At 43.7% G+C, this 22,657-nt stretch overlaps 2 protein-coding genes across 6 annotated transcripts in view; one reads left to right on the forward strand and one right to left on the reverse strand.

Moving 5' to 3' along the window:
• The first annotated feature begins 1,689 nt into the window (after nucleotides 1-1,689).
• On the forward strand, nucleotides 1,690-8,299 carry LOC146360272 (prolyl-tRNA synthetase associated domain-containing protein 1-like). The gene is made up of 2 exons (XM_084829269.1): nucleotides 1,690-1,809; nucleotides 7,749-8,299. The coding sequence occupies exons 1-2, from the start codon at nucleotides 1,714-1,716 to the stop codon at nucleotides 8,184-8,186; spliced, it is 534 nt and encodes a 177-aa protein (XP_084685395.1). The 5' UTR covers nucleotides 1,690-1,713; the 3' UTR covers nucleotides 8,187-8,299.
• Nucleotides 8,300-14,447: 6,148 nt separating this feature from the next.
• The window catches only part of CCDC88A (coiled-coil and HOOK domain protein 88A), a 130,290-nt gene continuing 122,080 nt past the window's right edge, over nucleotides 14,448-22,657 (reverse strand). For 3 of the 5 annotated variants that reach the window (XM_084829271.1, XM_084829272.1, XM_084829270.1), the window contains 2 exons: nucleotides 18,350-18,451; nucleotides 14,450-16,866 (listed from right to left, as the gene is read on the reverse strand). Coding sequence is in view for 2 of the 5 variants with exons in the window: in XM_084829275.1 (XP_084685401.1) it covers nucleotides 18,387-18,451 (65 nt within the window). In the remaining 3 variants the exon portion in view is untranslated. Of the gene's footprint in view, nucleotides 16,867-18,349; nucleotides 18,452-22,657 lie in introns of all 5 variants that reach the window. The other 2 variants (XM_084829275.1, XM_084829274.1) reach the window with 1 other exon arrangement.

The raw sequence follows: 22,657 nt of genomic DNA on the forward strand, positions 1-22,657 counted from the left end.
AGGAAGCCGCCTTATACCGAGTCAAGCTCTGGGTCCATCTAGTGCAGTATTGTTGACGCAGCGGCTTTCCAGAGTTTCAGGCCAGATTCTTTCCTAGCCCTGCCTGGAGACGCTGGGGATTGAACCTGGGACCTCCTGCATACCAAGCATGTGCTCTACCACTGAGCTACAGCCCTTCCTATTGCTGGATAATGGCAACTGACAAACAAAACAGCCCCAGATTTGTTTCTCTGCAACCAGGTGAACCTATTTTTCTCAAAGACTTGAGTGAGAAGGAGAAAAATGAACCCTCTTGTCTGTTTGTATAAAGTCAAATGCAGTTCAGAACTTCTCTTGCCCACCAAAGAGAATTCTCTTTCAGAATTCCCCAAAATATGCTCTGGGTGGAATAAAGAAGAGAAAGAAAGAACAGGATAGGGGAGGGAAGAGGAAGGTGATTGGAAATGCATGGGGGTGGGGACTGTAGAGAGAATTCCCGAAGCCTAGTGGCTCCTTTCAGAGAGGTAGTACTTCAGAGGAATTTAGGAGGCTGTGGACGGTTTGCAAGGATTGCATGTACTTAAATTAACTTTATGAGGTGAGGTGGCTGAGGGCTTTTTTTTAAACTGTAGAACCTATTTAAAAGCCTCAGCAGTTCTTCGGTCATGATGCCACATAGTCCTAACCCTCCTTTTGAAATAATTTGAGTCCTACAGCTATTTAGGAGAAATTAAAGTGGAGGGGGAGAAAGAAGTTTGTGGAGGCTGATTGGATCCCTGCTGTACTGAAGCTGCTAAACTTCAAACGGCAGAAGCCAAGGGTTCCAGTTTGGGGCAGTAAAATCAGATGCTGTGTGAAATACCAGTATTTCACTTGGAGCTGTTTCTTCCCTTCCTTCTCCCTCTTCAAAATTTCATTGCAAGCAAGCTCCCAACAGTGGGCATGTAAGAGCAGAAAAGTAGAGGGAGAGAGGGGTTTTGCACCTCAACCCCCCCCCTACACCAGAGATTAGGGATAATGACCTCCTAATGGTCACTTTATACACCTTCTGAGTAGGATCTCTAATCCCCTGTGTGGTTTGACATCTTTTACTTTTTGTTTTAGTCTTTGAGAAAAGGAAACTTTACGTACGGCTAGCACAAAAGCCACTGGAACCAACTGTCTGAAATTTAGCAGGTTCAGTCAGCTCCATAGGGGCTGCCAGATCCCCAAATTCCATGCATGCTCTTTGCTTTGACACATTTTCTTGAAAATAGCAAATTTTACCTGTGACTAGCACAAAAGCCACTGAACCTAACTGCCTGAAATGGGGCACATTCAATCAGCTCCATGGGGGCTAGTGGGTCGCCAAATTGCATGTATTCATTACGCAAACTGAAAAAAGTTATGGCCGTTTCTGTTTTCCAATGCAAGTCAATGGGAGAATGTTTTAAAAAAATGGCAATTCGGACAGTTCAAAAGATCCGGGGCACAGCACAAAAAAGATCCGAGGCCCGTGCCCAGGTAGATCCCTACCTAATGACGCCCCTGCGTAGAACTCTCATCATCCCCAACAGCTGGGGATAGTGGGAGTTGTAGTCCAACACATGTGGGGGGCGCCATAACAAAACCGGAAGCGATCCATGATATGTCTCCTTTCTTTGCTCGCCTTGCTAGCAGAAGGGAGCCGCCCCTGCCCAAGAGGAACAGCGGTGGCGGCCCCTCCTCCTCCTTTCCCGGACCGGAGGATCAGCCATGGCTGCGCAACTACAGGAGGGGGGGCTCCGGAGGACGCTCGAGGATCGCCTGCAGGGCTTGGGCATCGAAGCGCTCAGCGTGGAGCACCCCAAAGTGAGTGCGGGCGGCTCGGAGGGCAGCAGCAGCCGGACGAGGCGGCAGGGAAGGCGGCCGCCACGTGGCGCTGGCTTCCTTACGCTTCTGCTTTGCCAAATTGGGGGTTGCTTGTCAGCGCGGTCTCGTGCATGTCTACTCAGAAGTAAGCCCTGTTGAGTTCAGTGGGGACTTAGTCCCAGGCAAACGTGTAATAGGCTTGCAGTCTTATTGTGGGAGATCAAAGGTTTCGGAAGATAAGGGGTAAAATCCTACACAACTCCTACTTAGAGTAGGCCCATTGAAATGAATGGGACTTAGGTTAGTCATGACTAACCTAAGCCCCATTCATTTCAGTGGGCCTACTCTAAGTAGGATTTATGTTAGGTTTTACCCATAATATCAAAACAAAACAAAAAACTACAATTTTTTGGCCACTGGTATATCTGAGTTATGAACTTGAGCACACTTTCCCGGAGAGAGCGGAGGACAGGAAGGCCTGGCGTGCTATGGTCCATGGGGTCACGAAGAGTCGGACATGACTTAGCGACTGAACAACAACATATCTGAGTTGGGGAGAAATGTTCTTGCCCAGCCTGGTCTCTTGTGTTGCTATTTGACTTGCAGGGCAAGTTTTGCACAAGTACATTGAGAAGTGATCCTGCACTTACAGTCTGAAATGGTACAGGCCATTCAGTCACTTCAGGACTCTACCACCTTATTCTGCTGCCCTGTAGATTAGGTTAGAGTGACTTGAGCTGTTAGGCATCTCATCATACTCTGTTCCAGACTATGGACTACAGTGCCCATCTGGCCTGTTTGGTTGTCTTTGTGGTCATGGAGTGTAGGAGGTGATACCAAAATACTGGATTGAAAGTAAATTCCAAGCTTCAACAGGAAAGGATGTGACAATTGTTATGTTTTGACTTCTAAAGCAAAGGTACTTGGTCAGGCCCCTTCATGGATCACTGCCTTGTTGTGGCGAAGGGGCTTGCGTAACTCAGTGAAGCCATAAGCTATGCCGTGCAGGGCCACCCAAGACGGACAGGTCATGGTGGAGAGTTCTGACAAAATGTGGTCCACTGGAGAAGGAAATGGCAACCCACTCCAGTATTCTTGCCAAGAAAACCCCATGGAACGTATCACAAGGCTAAAAGATATGACACCGGAAGATATGACACCTCAGGTCAGAAGGTGTCCAATATACTACTGGGGAAGAGCAGAGGGTATTTCCAAGTAGCGCCAGAAAGAGTGAAGCGGCTGGGCCAAAGCCGAAAGGACACTCAGCTGTGGATGTGTCTGGTGGTGAAAAGAAAGTCCGATGCTCTAAAGAACCATATTGTTTAGGAACCTGGAATGTAAGATCAATGAATCAAGGTAAGCTGGAGGTGGTCAAACATGAGATGGCAAGATTGAACATCGACATCTTGGGAATCAGCGAAATGGACAGGCATGGGTGAATTTAATTCAGGTGACCATTATATCTACTACTGTGGGCAAGAATCCCTTAGAAGAAATTGAGTAGCACTCATAGTTAACAAAAGGATGGGAAAAGCAGTACTGGGGTACAATCTCAAAAACGATAGAATGATCTCAGTACGAATCCAAGGCAAACCATTCAACATCACAGTAATTCAAGTCTATGCCCCAACCACTGAGGCCGAAGAAGCTGAGGTTGATCGGTTCTATGAAGACCTACAACACCTTCTAGAACTAACACCAAAAAAAGATGTCCTCTTCAACATAGGGGATTGGAATGCTACAGTAGGAAGTCAAGAAATCACCGGGATAACAGGCAAGCATGGCCTTGTTGTACAAAATGAAGCAGGACAAAGGCTAATAGAGTTTTGCCAAGAGAACACGCTGATCATAGCAAACACTCTTTTCCAACAACACAAGGGGCGACTCTACACATGGACATCACCAGATGGTCGATATCGAAATCAGATTGATTATGTCCTTTGCAGCCAAAGATGGAGAAGCTCCATACCGTCAGTAAAAACAAGACCTGGAGCTGACTGTGGCACAGATCATGAGCTGCTTCTTGCAAAATTTCGGCTTAAATTGAAGAACGTAGGGAAAACCACTAAACCATTCAGGTATGACCTAAATCATATCCCTTATGAATATACAGTGGAGGTGAGGAATAGATTTCAGGGATTAGACCTGATAGACAGAGTGCCTGAGGAACTCTGGATGGAGGGCGTAACATTGTTCAGGAGTGAGCAACGAAATCCATCCCAAAGAAAAAGAAATGCAAGAAAGCCGAGTGTCTGTCTGAGGAGGCTTTACAAGTAGCTGACGAAAGATTACGAAAGAAGGGAAGCGAAAAGCAAGGGAGAAAGGGGAAGATATATCCAACTGAATGCAGATTTCCAGAGAATAGCAAGGAGAGACAAGAAGGCCTTCTTAAAGAAACAATGCAAAGAAATCGAAGAAAACAATAGAATGGGAAAGACTGGAGATCTTTTCAAGAAAATTGGAGATATCAAGGGAACATTTTGTGCAAAGATGGGCATGATAAAGGACAAAGAAGGCAGGGACCTAACAGAAGCAGAAGAGATTAAGAAGAGGTGGAAAGAATACACAGAAGAACTATACAGGAAAGATCTTAATGTCCGTGATAGCCATGATAGTGGAGTCACTGAACTTGAGCCGGACATCCTAGAGAGTGAAGTCAAGTGGGCCTTAGGAAGCATTAGTAACAACAAAGCTAGCGGAGATGACAGTATTCCAGCTGAGCTCTTTAAAATCCTAAAAGATGATGCTGTTAAAGTGCTGCATTCAATATGCCAACAAATTTGGAACACTCAACAGCGGCCACAAGACTGCAAAAGGTCAGTTTACATTCTAATTCCAAAGAAGGGCAAACGCCAAAGAGTGTTCAAACTACCATACAATTGCGCTCATTTCACATGCCAGCAAGGTTACACTCAAAATCCTACAAGCTAGGCTTCGGCAGCATGTGAACCGAGAACTACCAGAAGTACAAGCTGGGTTTCAAAGAGGCAGAGGAACTAAAGATCAAATCACCAACTTTCGCTGGATCATGGAGAAAGCAAGAGAATTCCAGAAAAACGTCTATTTCTGCTTCATTGACTACGCTAAAGCCTTTGATTGTGTCGATCACAACAAACTGTGGCAAATTCTGAAAGAGATGGGGGTACCAGACCACCTTACCTGTCTCCTGAGAAACCTGTACAAGGGACAAGAAGCAACAGTAAGAACTGGACATGGAACAACTGATTGGTTCAAAATTGGGAAAGGAGTATGACAAGGCTGTATATTGTCACCCTGCTTATTTAATTTATATGCAGAGTACATCATGCGAAGAGAAAACTCCCTGGAAAAGACCCTGATGCTGGGAAAGACTGAAGGCAAAAGGAGAAGGGGACGGCAGAGGATGAGATGGCTAGATAGCATCACGGATGCAATGAATATGAACTTGAGCACGCTCCGGGAGAGAGCGCAGGACAGGAAGGCCTGGCATGCTATGGTCCATGGGGTCACGAAGAGTCGGACACGACTGAACGACTGAACAACAACAACAACAACAACATCATGAGAAATGCCGGGTTGTATGAATCACAGGTCGGAATTAAGATTGCCGGGAGAATTATCAACAGCCTCAGATACGCAGATGATACCACCCTAATGGCAGAAAGCGAAGAGGATCTAAAGAACCTCTTGTTGAGGGTGAAAGTGGAGAGTGCAAAAGCTGGTTTGAAACTCAACATTAAAAAAACTGAGATCACGGCATCTGGCCTCATCACTTCCTGGCATGTAGAAGGGGAAGAAATGGAAGCAGTGACAGATTTTACTTTCTTGGGCTCCAAGATCACCGCAGACGGTGACTGTAGCCATGAAATTAAAAGACGCTTGCTCCTTGGGAGGAAAGCTATGGCAAACCTAGACAGCATAGTAAGAAGCAGAGACATCACCTTGCCGACAAAGGTCCGTCTAATCAAAGCTATGGATTTCCCAGTAGTAATGTATGGCTGTGAGAGCTGGACTATAAGGAAGGCTGAGCACCGAAGAATTGATGCCTGCGAACTGTGGTGCTGGAGAAGACTCTTACGAGTCCCCTGGACTGCAAGGAGGTCAAATCAGTCAATCCTAAAGGAAATGAACCCTGAGTGCTCATTGGAAGGCAGATACTGAAGCTGAAGCTCAAATATTTTGGCCACCTAATGCGAAGAGAAAACTCCCTGGAAAAGACCCTGATGCTGGGAAAGACTGAAGGCAAAAGGTGAAGGGGACGGCAGAGGATGAGATGGCTAGATAGCATCACCGATGCAAGGAATATGAATTTGAGCACACTCTGGGAGAGAGCGGAGGACAAGAAGGCCTGGCGTGCTATGGTCCATGGGGTCACGAAGAGTCGGACACGACTTAACAACTGAACAACAACAACACTTGGTCAGGCCATTCCTTCTGAGACTTTCAGTACGTTCTCTTTTTCCAGGAAGGCCACCCGCTATCCTATGGACCATTTGAAAACCTTGATCACATAGCCACCCTCATAGCCAGTTGCAACAAGGGATCAATATGAGCAAGGTGGAATTGGCTGGTCACTCTGGAGTATTTCACATTCGCTCATCACTTTGACAAACCTGGGCATGGCAGGTTGCTGGAGGGTGGAATGATTTAAATCAAGTTTCCCATTGAAACTTTTTCATATATTTCCTGAACAATGGTGCAGATCTGACTACTAAGCCATGGTAATTTCCAACTAAATAGAGTATTATTTACAGTGTTTGCATCTCTTTGTCTCACTGTATGTATTTTGCAAGTTTTCCTTTTTTACCTATAAGAGGGAATGTCTTTAAAGTATTCCCATATAGGGTCTTTCCAATGACAATCACCCATGACAGTTTGAGGTCAACAACACAATCCTATACATGTCTCCTCAGAAATAAATTTCCTTGAGTTCAATGGGGCTTACTCCCAGGCAAGAGGGTGTAGGATGAAAATACTGGAAGATGCACACTGAAAAATTTTGTCTTTTTCTTTCCAGAATTGTTCCTTTTTGCTTCACTGTCTTGGCCCAGCCTTGCCTTCACAAAAAAAAAAAGTAGCTAACAAAACTGAAATGCCCATGACTGATAGGTCAAGCAAGGTATGATAGTTATGGGGCAGAAAATAATCCCATTTAATTTTTTTAATCAGTTTTTTGGGGGAATTTTTAAAAGCACAATTTTTTTATCCACCAGGCTCTTTTAACTAACTCCTCTGCCTTGCTTGGCACAATGTAAGCACAGAGCAACAACCCTATCTATCCTGTAACTTTGCACATGTGACTTTACTCGGAGAAACTGAAAGTCCTGAACTTTAAAGCAGCAAGAGTTGGTAGTTAGGCTGGACAGAGCCATGTTTGAATGGTAGGTAACTTTAGTGTATTTATGATATTTAATTGTAACAATGTTATTTGTTTAAGTGAGAGAGAAATTTAGTACTTTGTTTTATAAAAAAAAAAATAGATTTAAATTTTAAAAATCTGATTTTCTTAAAAAATGAGTGTTATCCAACCTGGTTGCCGGACAGCCTCCCAGATGCTGCTCACCTTGTCTCTCTTTCTGGAAGAGGCCTTGAGTTCAGGCTATCTAGGATTTTGCAGCAGGGCCGGGGGGTAAGGGCAGGATGGTGGCAGTCTACTTGCCCCTGTATTCTTACATGAGCCAATCTAGTTGCTATCCAGGGTTTTCTATACGAAGCCTAAGATGCTTATTTTGTGAGCTGCTTTGAATCCAACTGGTGGAATAAAGCGGGATAGAAGCTTTTAAAATAAATGTTAAAGAAATATGGACACAACCTACTTGGACTTCTGTGTGCATCCAGTTGAAATGAGCAAGATTTCACTGGGGATTCTGGGGATTGCAGCTTACATGTCATTAAAAAAAGATGGGGCAGCCAGTGAATCATTCAAGGAAGAGCCATGCTGTGCCAATTATCTCTTCTAGGTGTTCACAGTTGAAGAAATGATGCCTTATGTGCAGCATTTGAAAGGAGCTCACAGCAAAAACCTCTTCCTTAAAGACAAGAAGAAAAAAGGGTTCTGGTTGGTGACAGTTCTGCATGACAGGCAAGTCAACTTAAACGACTTGGCGAAGAAACTGGGTGTTGGAAGTGGGAATCTGCGCTTTGCTGATGAAGTGGCCATGTTGGATAAACTGAAAGTTGGCCAGGGGTGCGCGACCCCCTTGGCTCTTTTCTGTGACCAGGGAGATGTGAAGTTTGTGATGGATGCTGGCTTCATGGAAGGAGGTCATGAAAGGTTGTATTTTCACCCAATGACAAATGCAGCAACAATGGGATTGTATCCAGATGATTTCCTAAAATTTCTGAAGTCCACAGGACATGAACCTGTAATTGTACGTTTTGATGAAAATGACAAGTAGGTTTACAGAACCATTTTCATGCACGAGCTTTGGCAATTGTGTTAAAAATTCAAGAAAAACTTCCAGTGCTACTTATCCAATAAAAACAACTATTACTTGTCTAGTATTTTCCAAAATTATAGTAGTTTTTTTTTTAGCGGGAACAATTTACTACTGGTTTCAGGATGTGTTTGATAAAGCTGTGTTGGTTCAAACCAGACCAGTCCATATGAAGGGGACATGGTACACTGTATATATTATACATAGAAGGTTCCAGATTCAGTTCCTAACATCTCCACTGAAAAAAGAACCTTGGCTAACAGGATGGGGAAATTCTCTGAGCTGCTACAAATGAGATTAGATGGGCCAATAGTCTGACTCAGTAGAAGGCATCTCTAAGCTTTTTATCCTCTGGGGACCCAGCAAACATGTTTTTCATTTCTTCCAAGCTACCTACCTGTTGGTTCTGATACTTAACCTAGAAGTAGGATTGACAGATGCCCCTCAGTCAAGAGTATTCTGGCTCCAACAAATACAGTGGGAGCAAAGTGAGAACAAGTAATTAATGGGCAGTTTGTGTTTGAAGCAACGGTGAACATATTTCAAGGCATGTAGGGAATGAGGTCCCAGTCAGTAGTTGGCTCACTCAATATCAGAGATAAGAGCCCCCTTCCCACCCCCACCCGGTTCAGCGCTTTACTTTCCCCTATAGCAGTGAATGGCAACTATTTACTTAAATGGGAGAAAGGGACATCATTGAGCGAGGGTTTCCTAGTGATGTAATGCACCCTCAGTGATGTGGAATGGAATGTTGTGGAATGGCTTATAGTACTAGATAGAGAATTTTTGTAAGCCCCTGTGAAATATACACTGAAGGGAGTGGTGAGTATAAATGCATGAAATATGTAAACTTCCAAACACCATGTGCTTTAAAAAAAAAGGAAGATCTGTCAGCCCTTATCTAGAAGTCACCTCCCAGTAGCAGTGACTATGAATTGTTGCATATATCCTTTATGAGAAGTTTGATCCTTATACCAGCCTGCTGCTGGGATGCAAACCAAGATTTGAGTAACTGAGGTAGAACTCAGCTTGGTTTCTTCTTCTGATTATTTCCAATTCATTTTGAATTCGTTTGTTACTGGTGCTCCTACACCTTGTGCTCATCGCCATACAGCTTGCCCAGCCTCCTTTTCCCTTCATGCCTTCCTTGTTGCTTGCAGTAGCTGCTGGGAACTCAGCCCCGGCCATTTCCATATTCGTAAGGAAACACGGAGGTTGGTAATGTGTCCTGACAACAGCTATGAGATGCAGGTTAACGTCCGGGGGCAGGGGACATGCCAGCACATTAAACAGTGGCCTAGGTCACTTGCAACTTGAGAACACTCTTCTAACTGTTCCTTTGCTTTAAAAACCCCCAAACCCACATGGACTTTGAAGCACACGTAAACCAGAGGCATTTCTGTTATTTACTACTCCAAACAGTGATGGATCGATAAGCCATTTGCTGCATAAAGTGCAAACTGACCCTGAGCAGGTTCTGTTGGCAGTCAGGGCACCAGTTGACTGAAGACAAATTGAATGACTGTAATGCAACACATTTACAGATGCGCCAATAGGCCGTTCTCTTATCAAACATGATTTTATATAGTTGAATTAAGCTGCAAATGCAACATCCTGTCTGAATGACAAATGTGTGGGTTAGGCATGCTGCCCTGCAGGATGGTGACTCCCAAACCCAAACTGATCTTTGTGAACGAGGCTTCTTTTGTGCCAGGTCAGAGACTCCTTAAGCAAGCTTACTTCAAGCCTCACTACTTAAATAGTAGTTCTCAGAGCCCTCCTCTTTCCTGCAGTTTCAGTGTGGCCAGTCTTAACTGAGTCACAGCAGCAACTGCCTTAGTGCATTGCCTCACTATTGGGATTAGCCTTCAGGCCTTAGCGACTTTAAAAATAGCCATTAACACCACCCTTTCTCCATAGGCCTCCTGAAGTGAGACATGGTATTTCCCATGGCAGTTCTCATTCATCTGGAGATCGTGGGCCTACTCAAAACATGCCAAATCACAGTTTGGGGTTGCAGGAACAAGCCCAAGGAGACTCTGGCTGATGTGTGGTCCCCTCACACACAGTCGAACTTTGTAGTAAACTCATCATTTGTCTGGATGGGCAAACCATGGTTTGCACTTGCCTGCAAATCATTGTCTAGCCCAGAATATTGTTTCCAATGTTGGCCGGCAAGATACTTCCAGGAAGTCCACAATCAGCACTCAAGTTCAATAGCCCTCCTCCACCAAGTTCCCCGTCAGCATAATTACCTCTGAATCTGGAGGTTCCATTTAGCTATTGTACCTAGTAACTCTCGATACACTCTTCTATCCATGAAGGTGTTTGATCTCATTTTAAAGCCATCCAAGCCAGCAGCCATTTTTGCAACACACAACTTATGGAATTCACTGCTACAAGAAGCGATGAAGCACATTACTGCTCCTTTTCCAGTTCTATGCTATCCTTTTTGAAATAGGGCCACTAGAAACATTCACAGAATTCTACAACTGACTCAACACACTGTAGTTCAAGGAGGTAGAGCCTATAAACCTCCCAGGTAAGGATGTGCCTAGGAGACTCTGATACAGGGACCCATGGAGGGGGCACCACTATTCCAGTGACTTGGGGGAGAAGGAGATGTGGCAGGAGGAGGGGGTTGGGATATCAAAGTAGAATGGGCCACAGGTGTTATGCACTGTTCCCCTTCTACCCCCCTCCTCTAGCTCTCATGTAGCTGGTAGCTCTTCCACTGTGCCCTCCTGTCTTGTGGTGCTGCTATTTAACACCGGATCGGTCTGCAATAAGACCGCACTCATTCACGATTTGATCGTGGATGAGAGGGCCGACCTGGTGTGTATTACTGAGACTTAGGTGGGTGAGCTGGGCAGAGTCAACCTAACTCAGCTCTGCCCACGTGGGTACTCAGTGCAGCACCAACATAAGTTGGAGGGCCGGGGGGGTGGGGTGGGAGTTGCCGTGGTTCATAGAACTTCCATCTCTATCACCAGGAGACCACTCCACCTTGGAATGGGCCTTGAGGGGTTGCACCTGTTACTGGGCCATAGAGACAGATTGGGGATGCTGCTGGTGTACCACCCACTCTGCTGCCCAGCATCCTCCCTGACTGAACTGGCAGAGGCAGTCGCAAGCGTGGCGTTGGAGGAACCCAGGACGGTGGCCCTGGGTGACTTCAACTTGCATGCTGAGGCTGTCTCTGGAGTTCCAGCTCAGGACTTCATGGCCTCCATGACAACCATGGGGCTGTCTCAGTATGTCATCGGCCCAACACATGAAGCAGGGCACACCCTTGATTTGGTTTTTGCTCCAAGTTGTGAGATGGGTAGTCTGAAGATTGGGGGGCTTCAAGTAACCCCATTGTCATGATCAGACCATTTCCTGGTGAGATTTGAACTTACAGCGTTACTCTCCTCCTGCGGGGGTGGGGGACCTATTCGGACGGTCCGCCCCAGGAGACTAATGGAATCCAATGGATTTTTGAATGCTCTTGGGGATTTTCCAGTGGAGAGAGTTGGTGATCCAGCCAAGGCCCTAGCCTCACAGTAGAACAGTGAGATGCGGAGGGCCATCGACTGGATTGCACCTGAGTGCCTTCTCCGACACTGTGGAGCCCGTTCTGCTCCCTGGTATACTGGAGAGCTGCAGTCAGTGAAACAGGCTGGACGTCAGCTAGAGCGCAAATGGCACAAGACTCGAAGTGAAGACGACCAAGCACGCTCTAGAGTTCATAATCATGCCTACTGCATGGCAGCGCAGGCAGCAAAGGTTTATTTTGCTGCCTCCATTGCATCCTCAAGTAGCCGCCCAGCGGAGCTCTTCCAGGTGGCCCAGTGGTTAACATCTTCCCCAGTAAATGGGGCCCTGGCCCCATCGAGGACCCACTGTGACCTTTTTGCATCGCACTTTGAGGACAAAATCGCTTGTCTCCACAGCGACCTTGATGCTGTTGTTAGTGCAGTACCAGTTGAAGTGTCTGATGCCACCATCTGCCCGATTTTGTGGGACCAGTTCCAGTTGTTACAGCCTGATGATGTGGACAAGATGCTTGCAATAATGCGACCGACCACGTGCCCTCTTGATCCCTGTCCCTCCTGGCTAATAAAAGCTAGCCGAGGGGGTATGACAGGGTGGGTCCAGGGAGTGAAAAATGCTTCCCTACGGGAAGGGGTGGTCCCTGCTATCCTTAAGGCGGCAGTAGTGCAGCCACTCCTGAAGCTCACTCTGGACCCAATGCTATTAGACAACTACTGCCCAGTCGCAAATACCCCTTTTCTAGGGAAGGTACTTGAGAGGGTCGTGGCGGACCAACTGCAGGCACTCTTGGAGGATACTGATTATCTAGACCTATTTCAATCTGGGTTTTGTCCTGATTATGGGACTGAATCAGCCTTGGTCACCCTGATGGATGACCTTTATCCATCAGGGACAGGGGGAGTGCAACCCTGTTAATTCTGCTTGATCTCTCATTGGCTTTTGATACCGTCGACCATGGTATCCTTCTGGATCGACTCCATGGGATGGGTATTGGAGGCACTGTGCTACAGTGGTTCCGGTCCTGCCTACGGGGCCGATTTCAGAGAGTAACGTTGTGTGACTATTCCTCAGCCCCTTGGCAATTGAGCTATGGGGTGCCGCAGGGTACCATCTTGTCCCCAATGTTGTTTGAAGCCACTGGGAGCTGTCAGGGGATTTGGAGCTAAATGCCATTAGTATGCTGATGACACACAGCTCTATCTCCCTGTGACATCTGAATCAGGAGAGGCTGTGCAAGTCTTGAATCAGTGCCTAGACTCAGTAATGGGCTGGATGAGGGCCAATAAACTGAAGCTGAATCCTGGCAAGACGGAAGCCCTGTGGGTGAGTGGTTCTCAGGTCCAGGAGATAGGCTTATTGCCTGTTCTGGATGGGGTTGCACTCCCTCCGAAAGATCAGGTTTGTAGCCTGGGGGTACTCCTAGATCCATCATTGTCGCTGGAGGCCCAAGTGGTCATGGCATCTCGGAGTGGCTTTTACCAGCTTTGGCTGGTTCACCAGTTACGGCCTCTCGTGGACAGGGATAGCTTGACCACAGTGGTCCAGGCATTAGTAACCTCATGAGTGGATTACTGCAATGCGCTCTATGTGGGGCTGCCCTTAAGGCTGGTCCGGAAACTGGAGCTAATACAGAATGCAGCAGCTTGGCTGTTGTCAGGAGCTGCCCCTTTTCAGCCTGTAACTCCTCTGCTGAGGGAACTGCACTGGCTGCCTATTCGCTACCAGGCCAGGTTTAAGGTATTAGTAGTAGTGTACAAAGCCCTAAACAACTTGGGACCAGGATACCCGAGAGAGCGCCTCCTTCCTAACCAACCTGCCTGGTCACTGAGGTCATGAGAGGGCATGTTCCTGGTGGTTCCACATGGACCCATGGCCTGGTTAGAGTCCACCAGGAGAAGAGCCTTCAGTGTGGTGGCCCCCTTCCTGTGGAATTCCCTGCCTTTAGAGGTCAGGCAGGCACCAACATTGTGTTCCTTCCGGTGCCTCCTGAAGACATTGTTATTCCAAGAGGCCTTCCTTGCATGACCAGCCGTGGTTTGTTAAATTCCACTTTGTTGGGGTTTGTCTTTTTAAAAAATGTTTTGACTCTTTTAATCTGTTGTTTTATTCTTTTATCATGTTGTACACAGCTGTGAAATCTTCTGATGTGGAGTGGTATATAAATATTTATTATTTATTTATTAAATTTATTAATCGCCCATCTGGCTGATCACCCAGCCACTTGTAAATAATATTGTAAATAAATAAATAAATAAATAAATAAATAAATAAATAAATAATAAAGAAAGAAAGAAAGAAAGAAAGAAAGAAAGAAAGAAAGAAAGAAACTGGATCATTTATCTCCTTCCCAATACAGAGTCCTTCGGGTTAAATACAATGTTGTGCAGGACTTTCTTCCCCTCTCCTCCTTTGAAGCTCTCTGTGCCACCTGAAAATCTGCACTGGAGGGTTTCCTAGCCCTACAGAACAAATTGTAAAGGCACACCAGGGCTGCAGCAGGGAAGGGGCATTTACTCTTTCCTGGTTCCGCTGATGAAGTTGAATGCAAATGACACTGTTGAATACAATCCTTAGTAACTTAATTTTATTTCCCCAACTCTACACAGTCGTATTCAAAATGGTTTCTGATCTTTGGGAGGACCAAATAAAAGCTTCTTCGAAAGAAGAGAGAGAGAGCAAATGGATTAGTTATTTGGCTTGGAATTTTAATAACATAATTAAGTAGTGTACAATGGCAAACATTACAAAACTCCTTAATAGGTATAAGAAAGGAAAACTACAGCTTTAAATAACAGCTTTTGTAAAACAGTGTTTAAATAGATTGTGTCGCACCCAGGTGCTTCTCCTTTTAAGGCAGTTCCATTCTTAATAATGTTTGAGCCACACACACACACACACACACACACACACACACGAGTTTACACCAGAGAACTTACATTGGCTTCATTGCTGGAGCCGCACTGTCTCTCAGAACACAAAATGTTTTAGGAAATAATGCATTCTGGAGATGGTGATTGTAGCCTTAGCAACAGCAGCAGCAGCGCGGAGAAGCATTTCATTGTATGACAGAACTGCAGCGTCCGCTTTACAGTTGCTGAATATGTAATTCCGCTTACAGTTGCTGAATATTTTTCATGTGCAGTGAAAAAGCCCTTGCATTTAGTCCTAAAGGTGCTGGGATATCAACAGATGGTGAAGTGAGACATTACTTCCTGACACTGTTACAGATTTTATTAATGGTTTTTAAAAAATAGTAAATATTTATATAACTGCGTAGACTGTAATGAAAATTGGGATGAAAAGGGATGGACTAAATTTCAGTTTTCTTCACCAATTCAGAAATGGAGGAGTTTAGGGAGGTCAGATTATATTCCTCAATGAGCTCTGGAAAAGGAAGCTAAAAATAGAAAGGGCTTTGGTTCTCCTGCACAAAATCCAGGCTTTTTCTATTACACTGTTAGCAGAAAAACATCTGGCTTTACACAGAACAAATGACTAGCTTTGTTCAGAATGAGCTATAAAAACAAATTACTTGCAGCCCATAAGCCTCATCCTCCAAAAAAGATCAATGAGTTAGGTTTGGTTAAGGGAAGATTGCATTTTAGTTTTTAACATGGTGAATTATGCTAAAAACACTATAAAACCTAACCTGTAGTGCTAAATCTAGGCAATGTAATGTGCAAAAATAGGTACATTACACAAGGCGCATGATCCACCATCAAATTCTCCCAGGCAAGCCTCATATAAATAAAATGATGCTCCTGCACAACTCCCCTTAACTTGGAAATATGTCTGCACAAGAGAAGTTCTAGGTAGATGATGCTTACAGAGTTGCCTGTAGTAGTGTGCCTGTGAAACCAATTCTTAAGCCAAAACACACATAAAGCAAGTGCAAAGCTCAAAAAGGTGCAAATCTTAAGAAAATAGGTATGGTTAATCAGAAGACTGGTAAATGCATGAAAAGTACATGATTGTTCCTGAAGCCTTGAAGTTTATATTAAAATGTAATATAAACCAGAAGAACTTCATGTACATTTCCAAGGATTAACCAAATCTATTTTCTTGTGCTCTTTGCAAAAGTTTAATACAACATACACATACAAAGATTTAAAGAGTACCAACAACATTAATTAACCATAATGCATATAAAATTATAAGGAACAAAAACAGGGTGACTTATGAACAAGAGACCTAAGAAAAGAAATCGCTTGGAAAAGGCTGATTTACATTATTTACGTTGGTCTTTCCCCATAAAACCTCCTAAGTCATAATCAGCTCATAACAAAAATCACAAATAAACAAAAACAAAAATACAAATACAAACTATTTACTGTAAGAATTTTATTCTGGAGTTGGTATTTGCTGAAAACACAAATAGTTTTATTGGACAAAGAAAGCTCCAAAAATATTTCTTCCATCATTTTCTTGCCCAAAAAAAAGGGAATGTTGTTGTGTAGTATTACTTTTTGCGTAGAAAACATATAGAGAGCATGAATGTAGAGTGTGGATTAAAGTGTTCAATTACATTTTCAGGTACCTAAACCTTTTCTTCTTGCCATATGCATCCAAATAAACAGCAGAGTCTTGTCTTGTGAAGAGCAACATCATGCAAATTTTGCAAACCCAATAAGGTTGAGAAGTGCTAATATGCTTGTGGGGCTTTTTTTGTACCTGTATTTACAACAAATTCCACAATATACTACAGCCTTTTTCCATTTCAGATTTACAGAACTAAATATTAGCAGAAGTAGTAAGCGATTGGTGACTAAGCTGATAAAGGAAGAAAGCAGTAATTGGGTTCCTGGAGAAATTCTTGAGACCGCACAACCCTTGGTCCTTAGAGAGATGAAAATTGTCCCTTTATTCAGTAGATCTTAACAGTGCAATGTGCAATATAGTCTGTCTTTTAAAAAATTCAGCAGGTGATGCCAGTACAGTTCCTTGATTCAAGGAAAGAAGATGTGTATTTCTTGATTGCTCTATTCATGAAGGCCTGTAAAAAATGTCAACTTTTTTTTTTTAAAACAAGATTCCTACAGCCGGATTGCCTTGTTACTTCAGAAATAAAGGCTTCACACTGAGATACTGAAGGACACTTTTCTCTCTGTGTTCAGTTGAAAAGTAGAAAGAGAAGAAAGAAAAAATAAGAGCATACAGATATAGAAGAGATATAAAAAGTAAAGTTACTAGAAGAGCTAGCAGGACACAATAGAAATGGTTTAAGCAATGATAAAAAAAGGGAGCAGAATGCCAGGAGCAAATATTATATAATGGCATCCTCTGGGTACCACAGAGCAGTTAGTACAATCGCCTGGATTACTCAGAAGCGATTCCCATTGTGTACAATGTGATTTACTTTTTGTACACAATTTCAGGCTAAGGGCAGTATAACCGCTCCATCTCCACTGGTTCCATTGCACTCGCAGGACCCACCACTTGTGCAAGGAGTCTTTTACACTTCTAAAAACAACCTCAGAAACGAGTGGGAGCACTTGTTTTCGAATTGGGACATATCAGCAGAACTCTCTACTGTAAGCTCCGCTGCCCTGCTCTGGAAGCAAGTGTTTCTGTTTGTTTCAGGTTGTTTACAACTGTAAAAGCTCGGTTGCACAAGTGATGTGTACTGTGAGCGCATGGGCACAATAGCATACTACCCTGTGTCTTATTTCCTGTGCCTAAACTTTTACATGCATCATATGCAGGGCTGTGCATATGTTGCAATTCTGCCTAAGTGTAAAGAAAACGCAGATGGTAGTAATGAGTCAGAATTCCCTTTCCAGAAAATTCAGTGTTTTTTTACATAAAAGTTTCTAGTCCTTAGAACTGGAAAGATATGTTTGCAAATGTATTTTTTAGGAGACATGGGGAGGGATGGGAGTTGATCAACATTTCCAGTGTTAGGGAAATGCCCTGCATACTTCTGTGCCATCACCATAACTAGTTAGACCAGAATAAATTATACAAAATTATATAAAAAAAGGCAGCCATATAAAATAAGAGGCATTATATTTAATTTGGAGAATCCAGTGTTTCTTGGCACAGAATCACGATTGTCCAGGTGTGGATTTTTAAATTTTTATTTTTAATTGTGGGGTATTCACAGCTCTGATCATATGTCACTTTCTCATTTTAAATTAATTGGTATTTCTGTAGTTTCTTCTTAAGGAATGTAAATCAGATCCTGAGAAAATGACCCACTATAGGTACTCAAAACAGCTGGTTCCTCAGACACTGAGATAAACAGGAGTTCTGTTTACATAAGCTTTACACCAACACAGGGTTACACAGGACACACAAAGCGAACAATGACCAATCACTTTTGAGATAATTACTTGCTATTGTATATACAGTGATATAATTTTGGAGGTGATTATGGGGGAAAGGAGATTTAAAAGACTGGGCACTCCTCACCTGGATGTCACACTCTGGTTTGGCTTGAGTAGTAAGCAAGATAGCAAGCCATTTAATGCAAGCAGTATTGACAACTGTTAATGCAATATGCACTTGTTCTTATTTGTAAATGATGTTAGTTTTTTCCCCTCTGTAAATGAAAGCAATCTCATTTACATGTTGGGCGGAAAACTCACCACTCGGCCCACATCTCATGTAGTGGGGGCAATAGAACTAGGAGCTTTGTTGCTCCCTAGACCTGCTTTTTGAATTTCTGTTTTCTGGTTTAGCTTCCACATCTGCAGAAGAAAAGCATTTCACGTTACTGGTTTAGCAGGAAAACATAAAATGTTCTCACACTGTGACATATATTATTAAGTAGCACTGATACTAGGTTTACAAAAAGTAAGGAGAGGAATAGGAAGGGAAGGTAGGAACACAACTGATGGTTCTATAAATGTTTTCTGTTGATACTTTTTTTCTTTACCATTTATTACTGAGAATATATCACCCAGGATAGAAAATATGATAAGTATAATGCTTAAGAGTAAAATAAGAAGGAAATGTATAGAAATGTGCCTAAGTGTATCAGCAGAGAATGTGGATCTGATTTATTCACTCTAACCATCAAGTTTGTAAAGCAGAAAATTATCCTTGCATGCAGTAAGATAGAACATGCAAAACCAAATAATCTGGAATTAGCTATTCACTTAGAAAAACATATCTTTAAGCAAGCCTTTCCTTGCAAGCAAGACATATGTCCCAATTCACAGCAGAATAATTAATCCAGCACCTCATGCTTCTTTGGGGATAGTAGTCCCATATTTAATTATTTGACTTAGGGTCAATGCATACAATAATAAAGTGTGAAAATGCATTAAGGGGTCCATGTGCAGAATTGGCTCTGTGATTGCTCTGCCGCACACCCAATTAATAATGTAACTCAGGATTACCTCATTATTTACTAACCCTCCTTTCAAAATCTCTCACGTGATGTGGTAGGATGATTTATGAGAGGTATGTGTGGTGAAGCAATTGCACAGCCAGTTCAATGCGCAGCCAGCTGCAACAAAGCCATCTTTGTATGTCAGCTGTCATGTGAATGGGCTTTTAGATTAACCTTTCAAAAGCCAAAATAGACTTGTAGAACTGCAGACACAGGAAGGAAGAAGTCTATCATCTGTACTATTATAAAAGCAACTCTGGAAACATTTGAAAGAAATAATATATAGGTTGAACAAAATGGTCAGTAATGCCATACCGTTGCTTAATTGGCCCAGCTCAGTATTAGTCTTCATTAGAAAAATAAGTATTGCAATGGATTTTTATACTGGCCACAGTAGCAGGAATTTACTTTGATGAAAAATCTGGATAGTACAAGCCACCATTTATGAGCAATGATTGCCAGATTTATTTTTGCTTAAAGTTATAGTCCACAGTAAGCATGCAAGACACCATGACTTCCCTCCAATTTTATATTCCATCTTTGGAAAAAAAGACTTTTCTCAGACTTTAACATGTTACTTTAAATATTCTGCTCTTAGTACTAGAATGGAAAGGTCGCATCTGACATAATGGAATGCAGAGCAAATACTTTAAAAAATAAGGTAACAAAGTGATGCAAACATGAGGACAGGGGAGAGCTCTGTTGGTAGTCACTAGTAATGTCATGGGTATGAAATAAGAACTAGTGACATTTGTGCAGCCACATTTCACATAGCAAGCTCAAAAGCAATGAATGCCTTCTAAGAAAAGTGTTGTATTATTATTCTGTTATGGGGATTGTCTTTTTTACGTTTCTCAATATTATCACTATAAACACTGGGCTATGTTTGTATTATAATGATAATAAAGGCATCTTAAGAACTATGGGTTGGATCCAGACTTATTCAGTCATTCTTAAGAGTAGACCCACTGAAATAAATGTGAGTCAAATTAGTTACGACTAACCTAAATCTGACCAAGTCTGGATCTAACTCTAACTCATTGAGTTAGATTAACACAGTCAGGAAATCACTAGGAAAAGCAGATTGCTTACCTCTAACTGGGCGGCCCCACCTAAGGGTTCTGTGCCTGTGCAGAGTAATGTTTGGAACCTTCTAGAATTAGGCAAAAAAAGTTCCAGATTTGGGGGCTCCTAGACAGACTGCCCTTGGTGGGCCTCCACTGGCTTACTTGTGGGCAGGCTGCTCATTCATGATTATGGTGGTGGAGGTACTGTATGGAGCTGCTGTGAGCCATGAGTGCAAACTCACCAGAGACATCCCCACCACTACAGGAAGTAATGCTGGTGGCTTCCCTACCCATGGTGGGTAACAAAGGGTTGCTGAATGGAGCTGTGAGCCATGCAAATCCTGCAGCCCTGCCACTGTAATTGTTGGCCTTGCAACTCACAGCTCCATTCAGCACTGTCCTTACTCCTTGCCAGTTGCCATGGATAGGCAAACATCCAGCTGACCACAGCATCCCAGCACTGGAAGGAGAATCACTGGACTGGATGGCACCACATGGTCACCCATTTTCTTTCTCTCAAGTGTTATCTGGCTCCTGACACACCACTGCAGTGTTGGGAATGGGGCCCAGAGCCAATTGGGGAATGGAAAGTAGAGGTCACTGCAACTGCCCAAGTTGGGGCTTCACTTTTCAGCACAACACTGTTTTGATTATTGTTGTTGTTTTGAAGATTGTGGCATCAGTCCCAGTGGGCTCTCTTGGGTTAGCATTTTCCTAACCATCCTAGGTGCTGACACCAGGCCTGCTCATGGCACATGCTCAAGAGGTGTGGCTCTTAGTTTTCTGATCAGTTCCTAACAGAGCACTGCAGCACACTTTCACCATGAAGGCAAAACGGCTGGATCCACAATGCTGTCAGTTTGAGCCTGAGGATACTGGGGTGGAGAATTTGTTCTCAGTTCTGAGAGAGAAGGGTTGATGCTTCCAGAAAATGACAGTAGTTCATCTCCCCAGTAGTGGGAGAATAGGAGCAAGGTCATGAACCTTGCCTCAGTTGCCTCAGCTACCACAGGTGATGAGCATGCAATTCACCCCATCCTGCTTTATTTTTGCAGATGTTCTTGTTATCAGCAGGATTGGATGAAACAGGTGATTCTTATCCCACCTAAGGTAAGCATCTCCTAGCAACCTACTCATGCCTGTCCAGCTGCAAAACCACCAGCACTGTTAGTTGGTGAGGGCATCTATTTTCAGCATCCCCATTGGTGGAACAGATGCTGGACTGCCCACTGTGCAATATTCCACTCACAGGAACAGTGACTGTGTGACTGAGGAGACCCATAAGGTCACTGTCCTTACTTGCAAGATAGACATGGACTGTCACAGGGGTGATGCCTTGGGTATGTACCAATCCCACAGTTGTATTACCAGAAGAGTCCTTGACCCTGTCCTGCCTTGTTTATTTAAACGACACTAGCCACACTGTTGGTGGCTACCTGGCCAGCCTAACCCTGAAGGAATATTTTTAATGCCCTGAAGGTTTTGATGACTGCAAGTAACTCATAGACATTTACATGGAAACTTGGATTCTGCCAGGCCATCACAGTGGGCCTTCAACTCTGATGAGATGCTTCACTGGTGATTATTGCTGTAAGGGATGAGGAGTAAATGAGATTCCAAAAAGTAAATTACTGGGATGTGTTCAACACAGCAGAGTACGTTGAACCTAGAAGCGTGGAGAAAGATGTCTGGCTTGGGAATCAAAGCCTGGTCAAACACATCCAGAAACTAGCATTGCAGGGGAAGCATCTTTAGATGAGTTAAAAGGATAACAGCTATTGTAGAGGCTATGAGTCCCAGGAACATCTGAATGTGGACAGCTGAATGGTTGGGACTGACAGCCATATTAGCAGCTAACACGGTAATTTGAGCTCTGCTGGAGGACAGATATGCATGGTGACTGAACATAGTCCAGGAGGGTGGCTATGAACTTGAGATAATTGCACTGGTGTCAAGTGAGACTCTGCGGTATTGACCGAGGCCCAGAGTGCTGAGAAGCCAAAGAGTAAAGGCAACATGATCAGCCAGTTGGCGGTAACAGCTAGTGTATAAGAACATAGAAATCCCTGATGAAGATGTGCAGTGACAACAGCCATGCACTTTGTACACCCTGGGAGCTCTAGCTTGTCTGGACATAAGAATTCTGAAACAGAAATAGTGGTTTCCCAGAGCAACAATGTTTCATTTGACGGGCTATATAGAATTGAGCATCCTTTAGGTCAGAGGTAGGCAACATTGTTTCCTTCAAATGTTTTGGAATACAACTCGCATCAGCTCTAGCCTGCATGGCCAATGGTCAGGGCTTATAGGAGTTGTAGTCCAAACCATCTGAAGGACATAAAGTTGCCTATCCTTGCTTTAGGTTTATGGATGTGAACTAAGTCCTGAGCTGGAGAAAGAGAAGGCTGTTAGAAAAAGTTATCACCCTGAACTTCTTCAGCCATATGAACACATGGACATCTCAGAGACCAGGAATGGCTGAAGGCCTACAG

The sequence above is a fragment of the Heloderma suspectum genome, chromosome 1 (assembly GCF_057233095.1).
Source record: "Heloderma suspectum isolate Gila_16-S chromosome 1, 16-S_ref, whole genome shotgun sequence".
Taxonomy (NCBI): Eukaryota; Metazoa; Chordata; class Lepidosauria; order Squamata; family Helodermatidae; genus Heloderma; species Heloderma suspectum.